Source organism: Vidua macroura, chromosome 5 (genome assembly GCF_024509145.1).
Source record: "Vidua macroura isolate BioBank_ID:100142 chromosome 5, ASM2450914v1, whole genome shotgun sequence".
Lineage (NCBI taxonomy): Eukaryota > Metazoa > Chordata > Aves > Passeriformes > Viduidae > Vidua > Vidua macroura.
The window spans coordinates 33,578,495-33,592,194 of NC_071575.1; the positions used below are offsets into that span (position 1 = coordinate 33,578,495).

Sequence of the window (13,700 nt, forward strand, 5' to 3'; positions counted from 1 at the left end):
AAACACACAAGAAAAAAAATTTCTTTTGCAAAGCATCCTTGTTATAATTTGATAATGTGACCTTGCACAGTAAAACAACAACTCAATGATTGTGTCCAGCCTTTCTCTGCTCCAGCACTGATGCTTTAAAGCAGCTTCTGTCTTGATGCTCTTAAATAACATAGCTTCACATTGCCTGAGTGAGGCAGTAAGCTCCAGCACACAAACAGTGTACCTGAGTGTTTTTTTGTGTAAAGACCACTTCATGTCTCTGTTTCTGAATAAAGTATGTGTAAGAATAATTTTTACCATGCTAGGAGATCAGAAAAATAATCAGCAGAACCAGCACAAAAATGTTAGTAAGTCCTTATCACAAACAAAGTTTTCTACAGTGAAATTTTAGCCACTTAAGTCAGTGACAAAACCATTATCATTTTCTATTGGAACAGAATTTCTTCCTTACAAGTCAAGTAAGTAGAAACAGCAGCACATTGTCTAAAAAGCAGCAGAAACTGTACAGCAACAATTTCTGTTATTTGGGAGCAGGCCCTCAGAGAAGTTTCCTGTTTGAAATAGTATGTTTATTTTTTTTTCAGGTTTGTCACATATACTGGTTATGTCTTGTTCTCTTAGGATTTTGTTAGTAATCAAAACTTCTCTCTTTAAGAGATTTATTGCCCTCTCCCAGTTTCAAAGTACCACCAAGACAGAAATGTCTGGCAGGAGAAATTACTGCCAGAACAGTGCCAACATATTAAAGCATTTATTTAAAAGATGTAGCTACCGGGACCTTTTCCATCATTTCAGTGTTTCAGACATAGGATATACTGTAACTAATATAGAAGGATTGGAGCAAATCGTTGTCATTGAACTTTGCAGTGACTGACACTCCAGTAAAAAAAAAAAACACCTTCAGCACTTCTAATTGGGTATCCAACCTTATGAATCAAGTAGGCTCCAAGGGCCTAGGCATATCCACAGAGTTATCATCCCCCTTGTACTGGGTCTGCTCCACATGTTCTTAGTAATCATCAATGTTTAATTTAACAGATGGTTGGAATCTGTCCAATTCATCTTACGACATAGAAAGTATGGCTATATAATTTCCAACGTTGAATTAAAAGTAGGAATCCAACACCAAGTGATGTTGCTTATTCAGAATAAGTTAATCTATCATTTCTACAGCTTTCTGAGTCTCTCTGATCTGAAATGTTTGAGGTAATTTTATGTTTTAGGTATTACTGTTTTTTCTTGTAATTTAAGAGGTAAAACCAGAGGTGCATATTAAAAAGTTATTAACCCTGCAATGAAGTATTTTATATAAAAGTTAGATTTGTGTACCCTGTTATTTGTACTAATAGTCCCTTGAATGAAGCAGAAAAACTAATTAGCTTTATTTATACAGTCCCACTATAGCACTTTACAGCCAGCTGGAAGGAACAAATCACTGCTCTCTACAGACGGTACTCTTTGCAATGAATATAGCAGGGCAAGTAGGGACAAGAACCAATGGTAGGAGTGGGGTTATGGGAAGATTAAGGTTAAGGAAGTTTGAAAGATGATCTCTTCATCTTGTCACTTCCTGAGATTCTAAGCAGGGAACAGTCAAGATGAGTATGTCAGTTTGGGATTTGTCAAAAAATGCAGTCATGAAGTCCCTTTCAACACAAATTTCTAGGAGCCCAAATATCAGTTGGTATTTCTACAATAAGAACTAAAATGGGGATTTCCTCTGTGCTTTTTCTTTAGATGTTAGTGAGTTGTTACAGCTACTTTATAATTTTGAAGGTAGAAAAAAACCCAAACCAACAGAAAACATGTTTTTGAACCCTCTAGCAAATGAGGACAGTAAGTTCAGCAAGGGTCTGAGCTACTGCATAGTTTTGCAAGGTAATGCTTGATTTAAAAAAAAAACCCTTTTGTATTGGTACACTTTGATTATAAATGCTTTCAGGATGGTTTGGTCCAGTTTTGCTATAGTTTTGTATTTTGTATACCTTAGGCCTAATGAGGTTGCTGGGATTCCACCTCTACAAAGAAAAAAATTCATATCATCAGTATAGGTGGTCCTTTTCATATTATACTTTTTAATAAGATGAGTGAAATCCATGCAGGATTGTCAGCTTATCTCTCCTGTCTCACTCCCTGGCCATTCTCTGGGGAACTATCAAGGTCCAGACTGCTTCTCCCAGCTCAGCTTCTCCCTATGGTCAATGAACACTTGTTGACTCTCTAGAGGTATTTACAGTAGAAATTATGAAAGTCATTTGCAGTGTGTGTATAATCTTTCTATGCATACCCTGCTTAGAGATCAACTCTTCACAAACATGCAACAAGCTATCAGCTAATGCAATCAGAGAACCCAAGCACACCCACACACACCACATCTTCCTACTTTGTGTGCCAGAGTGCTGCGACAGTTCAAAAGATGCAGGAAAAAGAAAATTTTCTGATGTAATTCTGGTACATTCCATAATGATGGCCAGTAGCCATTTTTAAGACTTAGTGTATTATATTCTAGGTGTTCCAGGGATGACCACCGTTTGGTTTATGTGTTTTTATTTCAGAAACAGACTCGATATTGAGACTCAGATGGGCTCACCTGGTTTCAGAATTAGAAAAATTATGGTAAATGTAATGTAATTTATAGCTACAAGCTGTAGCTGGCATGATCACAGAGTGAAGATCCTGCTTCATAATTTTGTGCCTCTTCCAGGGAGAAGTGAGATATGTTTCCTTACCTTCACTTGGGGTTACCTGGGCCCAGGTGCATGCATCAGTTTTATGTGGAACTCTGAGGGTTTTGTATAGCTAATTACTTATTTATATGGAACAAAGCTAGAAAAGTAACTAAATATAACCCCAAAATTTCTCTTTCCTTATTCTTATTCCTAATCTCCCCTCAGAAGAAGACAAATATTGAAAAGACGATCTGTTTGATCGTCTTACCTTTAATAAGTAATTTTTCAGTAAATTTGAAAATCCTATACCTTACATTATAAATTGGAGGTTAAAGCTGAAATTATGATGAAAACAACAAGGTAAGCAAATAGCAAAGCACAACAGAACTCCAGTAAATATTATCACAATGATCAGTATAAAAAGTATTTGAGCAACAAATCTGTTCACAAATCTTAGTAATCCTATTTGCAGGGGATTCCTTATCTTTCCAAAATCATGATCTTCGCTGAGTTAAACAAAAATCTACTTTTATATGGTCACCTCTAATTGACATTTATGTATCACTCACTACTGAGAGTCCACAAAAATCCTAAACAGTACCCATCTCATTTCATATGGCTTTTTTTTCTTCTTTCTATGTCAGAGAGGAAGTTTTCATATCAACCAGAATAAACATTACAGTAAATAACTGATTTAGAATAAATTGGATAAATATCTGCAGAACTGACAGAAGAATATCAGGCTGTGATGGTGCCAGTGGGACACACATATGTTCACATGTATACAAAGTGCATCTTTAGCATGATGAAGTGCAAAACCCATCAACCGGATATCAATTTATTCTTAGAATGCTGAGGTCAATTGTAAGTAACCAAACCAAACCAAATTTTATTTCTTTTTGGTTTTAGCTAAAAAGCATAAAACTGATGTAGAAGCTCAAGGAAAGCTCTCACTTTTGGTTCAGGGAAAGTTGTTCCTTTTCTGGTCTCTAAATAATTCATAAAACTAACATAGGGGATGAGGGAAATGATTTTCAATGCAAGAATATCTAAAGACTCTTTCAATTAATGAGAACTATCAGGAGACATATTCCATTAAAAAAAAAATCAAGAAACAGAAGTTTACAGTTATATAGCTAAAAGATTAATTGTCACTAAACTTCATAAAAAATGGCATTTTGGAGGAAGGAATAGTAATTAAAATAATAGATTTTAATGACAGAGCCACTACACTATATCTATTAATTTTAAGGCATAAGTGCCATACATTGAGCTCTATTGCTATTAATTGTATGTTTAGTTTTTTTAAAAAACATTGTTAAAGTCTTTCATTAAGGAAAAGGACATTAAGGCTATGAAATGATGATGATTAAAAAAAAAAAAAAGGAGTTCTATTCTACCATCTTACATCGTCACGTTGTCATATCAAAACGTTCTCTATCACGACAGGAAAAGCAATGCTATATTCCAGAAACTGTGGGTGTGCAGAAATGAATCGCTCTGGCAATAATTTGCTTTGCATATCAGTATAAACCAGAAGAGGGAACTGATTTAATATAAGGAGCAATATACTGAATTATACACTCAGTTACTGTGAGAAACTTATGGTTGCGATTGCAACAAACATGACCAAATAATAAAGAAATCAATTCTATGAAAAGCTAATTTCTTATTGTCATAAAAAAAACTACTGGGCATGTAGGATCATCTGTTTTTAAGAAAATTGGAGAAAAAATATTTCTCCAGAAGAGGATAAAAAATGCTTTGCTGACAGGAGAAAAAAAATCTAGAGAAGAACCAATAAAGACTCTCAAACAATCACTGCTTCCCAGGATTATCTGTTGCAGCAATCTGCACTGTTACAATACTGTTATACTGTAAACAATAACACTGCTGCACTGTATTATTGGGTTGAAAAATCTGTTCACCTGGGTTAAATACTTACTGAAATCAAAACTGAGCTCAAGTTTAGCCATCAAAGCTTAATTTCTACCTAGATCTAAACAGAACCTGTAACTTAAACTATTGAAACTCTGCATGAGAGAAAAACCAAAAATATTCATGTAGGAATAGAATGTCATCAACTAAAAGACCAGTGATGCAAGGAAAGACAGGCTCACACACAGCTCTATGAAATGAAGAAAACTCCACATCATCTCACAACATGGCTTTCACACCCGTTTCTTCAAAAGGAAATCTCAGATGTTTTTAAAACATAAATCTGTGGTTAAATGCACATAAACGGATAGAAATTTGTATGTATGAACAATTTAATTTCCAGCCTTACACATAAATACCTTTAATCTCAATAAATTTAGTAAGTAGAACTAGGCTTTGTTACCGAAACTATATACAAAATAATGAGTGTACAACAAGAGTAGATGATTTAATCTATTTCATCTTTCTAGAAGGTTTAAGGAATAGTAATTACACCACCTTTTATGTGGTGTTTTTGCCCTTCTGAAATGCTTCCTCATATGTAACCTTCAAAGCTGTCCAGCTCTAGAACTGTGATACCAAAAAGAAAGTGTGGTAAAAAACTGTGGTAAAGAGAGTGCACAACAACAGGGTAAATAAGATAAAGAATTTATTTAAGAGAAGGGAGAAACATTGACTTGAAATGTGAATAAAAGTTCAACTTTAAATGTCTTCCAATCAAGTGGCATAACTTGAGTCATGCATTCAGTCTTTCTTGGGTATCATGGTTTAACCCCTGCCAGCAAATAAGCTATCAGTGCTCAGAGCTCACTCACTCTTTCCTGGTGGGATGGAGGAGAGAATTGGAATGATACAAGTAATAAAGATCATAGGCTGATTTAGGAAAGACTTAGTAATTAAAATTTAAATAAATGTAATACCGGAAAGAAAATTAATAATAATAATAATAATAATAATAATAATAATAATAATAATAATAATAATAATAATAATAATGGAATATTACAAAACCATGAGAAAAATAAAGCCCAAGAAACAGAAGTGATACAAGTGAAAAACAATTGCTCAACACCAAACAACCGATACCCAGATGGTTCCCAAGCAACAGCTGCCCCCTGCCAAACTCCACCCCAGTTTTTTTGCTGAATATGAAACCATATGGTCTGGAATATCCCCATGGTCAGCTGTCCTGGCTGTGTCCCCTCCCAGCTCCTTGTGCACCCCCAGCCCCCTCACTGGTTTGGTGGTGTGAGAAGCACAAAAGGCCTTGACACGGCATAAGCACTGCTCAGCAATAGCTAAAACATCCCTGTGACATTTTCCAGCTCAAATCTGAAACAAAGCACCATTCTAGCTACTGTGAAGAAAATTAACGCTATCCCAGGCAAAACCAGAACAATGGGGAATATTTTTTTATGTCCTGAACTTTATAATACTATGTTCCAAGGCCAGCTTTTCCTGTTGGCAATGTTTGGTTTCAATTTATTATTATAACAGAAGAACTTACAACTTTTTACAAGTCTGTATAGATTTGGGGTTTTGTTTTGCAGCATTAAAAAAAAAATTACTGATGGATATGCTTTTCCACAATTTATCCTAGAATAACTCGATTTCAGGGCTCCTTCTTTGCTCTGTCCCTCTGATGGTTTACTAATTTCCCCCAAAATGTCTGCCTCTGGTCCCAGCCTCTCTCATAACCACCCTGCACACATCAGATGTATTCTTTTCCTCTAACCACATTCTTTCAATCACACTGCTGAATCTCAGGGAGATTAAATGGTCAGTATCTGTGTGAAACGAGGCAGGGACTTTTCAAATTGCAGGATCAGTTTACCTAAGGGAGCCTATCTGATTGTAATTCAGCTACTGGTGCCTGTTATCAGATGTGAACTGGAAGCAGTTCTCCCATGCTACCTGCATTCACCTCTGTCAGGCAGAACTGCTATGGGAATGCAGAGTGCCAAGCCAGATCCAAACGAGCTGGTATACTTACACAGAATAATTCAGTGCCTTACCTTTATCCTAGCTGAAATCCCAGAAGTGATACAGCCATCCATACCAGCTGGAGAGACCAAGTTCAGATGGGTCTGTGAAAGCAGGACTAAAAAAATCACCAGAGAGTTGTCACATGCCTTCATCAGAAATGGAGATGTAGCATGTATCTGTTGCCTGAAAGTGTGATTCTTGGAAGAACAAAAACATTGGAAGCACAGCACAAGGCAGACAGAACGGGATCTCACACAGAAGAACGCAGGGCTAAGGTGCCAGAGCAGGAGCTCAAGCCCATGCTTAGACTCTATTTCTGGAAGAAACAAGTGACACAGCTCAGATGATTCTTTGCATACTCTGCCTTCATCATCTGCTATTTATCAACACCTCCTCATGCAAGGAATGCCTGAAGGTATGACCTTCAATAAAACTAAGGCATGACAGGTGAACTTGCAAGTCAGTGACCAAAAGACTGCTCTGCTCATGCCCATGCACGTTTTTCAATCATAGAGCAAGCTCAGGACCTGAATGCAACAGAACTAGGAAGATAAAAGAATATTAGAGCTACACTGAGCCAAGAAGGCTCTCTCCATAGAAGATTAAAAGACAGCCAAAAGGCAAAAGGACCATGTTTATTCATAACATCTCTGCTCAGGAAGGCAGAAGATTTGAAACTCATCATATGACATCGCAGCATGACAAAAAGGTGACCTCATACATGCAAAAGACCTTGTACGTAGGCAGAATATTCTCTTCAGCTTTTGTAACTGATTACATTTTAGCAACATTTTTACTGACATCATGTTTGTATGGTAATATAAAAGTATTTTGTAAATATATTAATCAGCTTTTATTCCTACAGAGTTTAGGTACAATAATCAAATATGATAATTATCACATCCCTTTGGTTAGATTTAGCAAGTATAAATATTAAAAAATGCTTTCAGGGAACCTTTTGGAAATATCCACTGAAGTCTAATTGCAATAGAGTATAGAAGAAAGTCAAATGTGACAGGTTGTATTTTGCTTATATTATACAGTACTCCCATACATTAAAAAATCAAGATTACTCATTAAATTAGAACAATTTAAAAACCCAAAGTGCTGTTACAGTAACACAAAGGAATACACAGGATATTAGTTATCAATGCTTTATTATTGAAAACAAAATTGAAATTCTTTTATCTGGCACATAAACAATTATTTCTACAAAAAGGAAAGCCTACAAATCTGATAATTTATACAAATAACAGTTTTTCAAAAATAAAATTTTAATTTAGTAAACTTGTCTTGTGCTCTTTTTTTTTTTTTTTTTAGCACTGTCTGCAATAATCCACCACAAATCCCTGAGCAGAGAGACGTATTTTAAACATGTTTTAAATTTATCCCAAAAGAAGAGAGTTATCAAGCCCAGACTTATATTTAAAAAATGTATTCAGGGACATTCTTGGTAAATTTACAGAAGTCCTTCCTTTTTTTTTTTTTTTTTTTTAAAGAAACAAACAAAACCAGTCATCAATTTAAGCATGACATCGTATCACAGGAGTGCTCCCCTCTTCCCCCTTTTGTGCAATGAATAACAATTACCAAACAAGAATAAGTACGCATTGAAGGAGACAAATAATGGTTAAGGTGAATGGTTAAGACCAAGAAGCCATCGAAGTTTGATGGCTGTTGAGCAAATAAAGCTGCAGGATACCACAGTTCTATACCAAGCTCAGGTACAGTTACTATCTATTTCTATATCTTTTCCAAGAAAGTCAGCAAAGCAGGAGAATAAGTTCAAGCTACCATTGTATTCTAACACTGGTTTCAATGATCAAGTAGAAATTCAACTTTTGATCCTTCAATTTTGCTTTTCCAGCAAGAACATTATTTGAGAAAAACTTGACACACTCCATAAAACCAAACAAACTTGCCCCTCTGGCCCTTCTGGTGGGCCAGTTGTAAACTTAGCAACTGATAGTATTTTAGTGAGCAAGAGGAAAGAAAAGGAAATACACATAACTACAGTTTTTCTACTATACTGACTTTGAATCTATTTTAATACAGAATTAAAATCCAAGTGTAAGGGTAGAATGACCAAGAAGGTAGAGTATAACTCAAGTGTTCCCTTTTCCATTTGGTACATACACTAACCACAAAACAAATGCAAGTAAAACCAAATAAAGGAAATAGCAACACTTAGAGACTGTTGTGTTAATGGCAGGTAACATTGCTGCAGTCAAGTAATAAATAAATAAATACAGCAAGGTGTTCTTCTCTACATTTTTGTTGGAATGGTGCTCAATAGTTAAAAAGGAATACATAAACTAAAAACCCCAAACCCCTTTTCAGTAATAAAGAGTTTTTAACAGAAGATCCTGAAGCAGCTTCAGTTCAAGGTGCTCTACCACTTTAACATTTTATCTGTCATTATGAAAGGAATACAGAAGCAGATACCAAAGGGCCATTAAATGAAATAGTAAATTTTCTTACAAGCAATAATACTTATTCCAAAGAAAGAAAGCAGTTAACAAATGGCCTGGAAAAAACAATTACTAAAGCTTCATATACTTTGATTTAAAATAAATTATTTTTACATTTAAAATCTGAAGATTAAAACAGTAATGAGGCTAAATCATTCTGAAACAGAAATAAATTGAACCTCACCAAAAGCATATTTAGATATTTGACAGCTCTGCTGCTAGCATGTGTCAGAATACAAATAGAATGTTAATATTTGGTTAGAATCTGAATACGTTTGTTTAAAACACCAACAATATGAAAAGTAACTGGCAACCACCATTACTGATTCCTCTTAATCTACACTATTTTAAGCATGATCAAATCGAGTCCCTTCAGTTATTTGCTAGCCTCATCAATGCATAACATTCCCTTTTCTCTGAGTTGCTCATGAAGTCTCATTTTAGCCTACCCACTAATATTTTCAAATCCCATTTTAATTAGTAATTGTGAAAATATAATATGCAGAGTCCAATTTAAAGTTGGACTTATCTGATAGCAAAGTAAAGAAAGTCAAACACATTATTCTATAATACCAATTATTTTTTTCTAAGATGACAGTCTGATTACACTGATTTGCTATCAGGACCAACATCCCTCTTGCTTGTATTACTCAATCACACCTCTGGTCTTTTTTTACCAGCCTATGTACTACATCTGATGTAGAATACAGACAGCTCCTTGGTCATTCTGTCTATTTCACAGAAATTTGATTGTGCATCTCAAGAAAACTGCACTATTAGTTAACAAGCTGAAGTAACAGGCATATTCTCAGTTAACAACTTGCATTGCTGTCATCATGTGACAGGTTTGAAAAAAACTGGGCCATATAAGCTGTGAAATTGGCTAGCAAGTGGCTCAAAAGTGAGATACAGCAGCATTAAGACAAACTGCAAACACATTGGATTTAGTACACATTTTAATAAGTTAAAGTATCAGCAAAATACTTTGACCTGCTATTACCACTTTAACTCCCATATAGCTTAGTGTATACTGTGTGATTTTCCCTTAATATTTCTATGACAGTATACATTTCAAGTACCCACCCAAAAGTAAGCAATATGGGATTTACAATTATTTATCAAATACACCAAAACAACTTCTCTCACATGCCATTGTTCCAAACATATTTGTTGCGTAACAAGTATTTCATGAATCCCTCAAAGTCTCCCTTTTTCTACTTCTCTAGCAGAATAGCTTCTCCTAGCAGCAATTAGGACCTCTGATCCTTGCAGTCAAATCCAGCAAGTTCTCTGACCTGACAACTGTGTGGAAGTTCAAGTTCTTGGGTTTAATCATTTTAAGGAAAAGAAGTTCAGAGTTTTCATTATAATGTTTTGGATGTTTTCAAACCTTGTTTCTCCATGATATTCCACAATTTGCGAAGATTGGACTGGGTGATAACATCATCAGGTTTAAGTTGAAGAGCAAGGAGGTAGTTTTCTTCAGCCTCTTTCAGTTTGCCATTGAGATGGAGAATAGCTCCAAGATTCATTAGGGCAGCTGGATACTGGTACCAATAAAAAAAAAGGAGGAATATTATAAATATTTTCAATTTTTCATTTTAGACAATCTTCTTCCACTTAAATTACTCCCGTATGTTTGCTGATTTTTCATGGAAGCAATTTAGTAATTGAAGCAAATACATATAACAAGAAAAAGTTTCTGAACAGCTGCTGCATAGTTCGTGCTTTAAACAGGTCAAGCTCTAGTGCCTACAGATGTAAAACTTCTCTCTTTAATGAGAAAACACAGAATTCAAAAAGCTTTAAATGTGGTAATGTTAGCATAACACAGGTTCCAAGAGAAAATTAAAGTAATCCAACAGTGAATTACCAACAAGAATTTAATTTTAATCAAACCCCTTGTCAATAAAGAGTTTATAATCATTGGGAACAGTTAACACAATAATAATTGGAACTTATCCCTTTCTTCTCTTTGTCTTAATTGTAACTGGTAGAAAATACAGTCTGCTCTCAGATTCTAAGGATGTCCAGGAGTTCTAGGATATCCATTTAGATTCAGGTTGTGGCAATTATTTCTTAATGGATGATTGAATAAAATTAACAGTGGTGGGAAAATGCTATTTTAATTTAAAAAATGTTAAAATTTTCTAAAAAATCAATTTAAAAGCTTATGTTACTAGAATTTTTTTCATGTTTAGCTACAAAAAAATGCTTAGCTTGTTTTTATATTTTTCATCTCTGGGTTATTCCATTATGAAATAATAGGTTCTTCATGATAATAGCATGCCTGGTCACTGCACTGGAATTAACAAATATTACAAGGGCAGAAAAGCACATTTATGAAGCTGAAGAGTCTAACCTACCTTTTGGCAAGCACACTATTCACATCCTAATGAGAGCACAGTAAAGGCATTTGTCAAACCAGTACTTTGCATTCTAAAGAAAAATGGGAAAAGATACCATACAAAGTTCACTATGGTTCACACCCTCAGGTCATCCCAAGTTTCAATGAGCTTTAGGAAAACTCACTTTCAAAGTCACATAGTTTTGCCTCAGAAAGTAAGTGTTTCAAGCCACCATTCATCAGGGTTCTGCTCAAAATAATATTCAAAATGTGAATGGCATATCAAGACTACTGTGAGGGTATGTTGGTATGCTTTAGGAGCTCTCCAGTGACAATAACTTCAGGAAAGTGGTTAGACACTGGAACAGGTTGCCCAGAGAAGCTGCGGAAGTGCTCAAGGCCAGGTTTGATGGGGTTCTGAGCAGCCTGGTCTAGGTGTCCTTGCTCATGACAGGAAGGTTGGAATTGATGATCTTCAAGGTTCCTTCCAACCCAAAGCATTTGATGATTGTATAAAAATCTGTTAGGTAGTAGGCCAATAAAATATGTACTACAGTTGGTCTCCCAGACTGATGTGGCAATAGGAAATCATTATGACAAGAAAGACTTACCTTTGTTCCAAGCCTCTCCACTATGAAGTAAAGCTCATTACTCTTATCCTTTTTAATCAAGTTCCAACAAAATCCCTATAATTCTTATGTCCAAAACCTAAATTTTGTGGTGGAAATGTTGTTCAGATAATTTCAGTACTTTATATTCTCATACTATATATTCATATTTTTTCAGCTTTCTTCTTGCTTCTTTTAACCTATTAATACACACATCACAAAAACTTATAAAGAACTGTGATGCATCAAATTTTCAGAAAAAATGGCTTACAGTTTCAAAATTAAGCAAAACAAAATTAGTTCAGCTCTCCTTATTGCACACATCACAATGCTAATGAAGAAGAATCTGAAGATGTAATTTTTAGATTTACTTTTTCTTGCCTTACCCTGACAGATTTTTCCCACCTTCTCTAAGTCACTTATGTCATTCTACTGTGAATCAAACAAACAAAAATGCCAGCTGTGTTTTATATAGTTTTATCAGTTAAATACTCTTCAAAAGAAGATAAAGTAGGCCCCTATGCTATGAGTAACTCATATTGGCAGCCATACTTTCTGTATGCTCCACCTTTGAAGTGCAAGTCTTGCATAATGTTTTGTAATGAAATAATATACTCCTTAATTGCAGATGTTCTTGGTGCTAACTGATGTTATTCAAGTGAAGAACATTTGGAAATCAGCTCCCATGTACATGACTGTCTAAATACCCCCATATCTAATTCATTATTAGACTTCAGATTGTTTAAGAGAATTTTCTCAAATCATGAGTAGAAATGTCCACTCCCTCTAGTCATCCTACTTTGTTTAGTGAGAGTTCATGAATGAAAAAGCTTTCTTAAAGTTATTGACACAGAGCTGTCCTCTCACTTGAATTATAACTATGTGCGTGTTTGCACCAAGACAAAGCTTACAGTGGATAAGGACTAAAAATATCTTAAACCTAGAAAAACTCATAGAAATAAGACACATGTTTAAATGTGCTCAGGGCTAATTCTACAGCATTCACAAAACTTACTGTGCAGGAAATAACTCAGTTGTCTCATATGGCTTCCAGAATTCCTCCCCATTTCCTCCATACCCCTCTGAAAATATGGTGTGTGCATGGGACTAATAAAAAACATCATATATATAAGACTATATGCCTAGCTAAGAAACTCTTCTACCATCGTGTGTTTAATTTGATACATAATTTCAGAAGAGCAAGCAACAAAAACAAAATGAACAAACTGCATGCCTTTTAATGAAAATTTTCTAACTTCTACACACCATTTTTGATTTCCTGCAGTCCTAACAAATTCTAGGCCATTAATGTTCTACACAAAGGTATCCATGGAAAATGTGAACTGATAAATCATTTCAGGTAGTACTGAAAGTTCATTCCATCTCCTTTACATTTCAAATATGGAAGTGTACAGGATTTTGGAAAGACTGCTCCCTAACTTTCTAGGATATCAGTCACCCCAATGTCTATGGTTTATTGTAACAGTCACAAGAATTTTGCACGTCTGCAAGATTCTTCATCAGTGGCATTGCTCTCAGGCATTCAAAAAGGATGGTCAGAGGGTAAGAGAGAAAGAGACATTTGCTGTAGTTTTGCTTCACATAGATTGTCTTTTATTAAAGACAGCTGATAAAACTTTTCAGTACGTTAACAAAGGCAGTCAGCAGCTACCATTGCAATAACATGGGA

The 13,700-nt window shown here is 35.1% G+C and overlaps 1 protein-coding gene across 3 annotated transcripts in view; it reads right to left on the minus strand.

Annotated features, from left to right (window-relative positions):
* Window positions 1-7,223: 7,223 nt before the first annotated feature.
* TMTC2 (transmembrane O-mannosyltransferase targeting cadherins 2) overlaps window positions 7,224-13,700 on the minus strand; it is a 243,499-nt gene continuing 237,022 nt past the window's right edge. For all 3 annotated transcript variants that reach the window (XM_053977222.1, XM_053977225.1, XM_053977227.1), the window contains one exon: window positions 7,224-10,602. In XM_053977222.1, coding sequence (XP_053833197.1) covers window positions 10,420-10,602 — 183 coding nt within the window. In that variant the 3' untranslated portion in view covers window positions 7,224-10,419. The remainder of the gene's footprint in view (window positions 10,603-13,700) is intronic.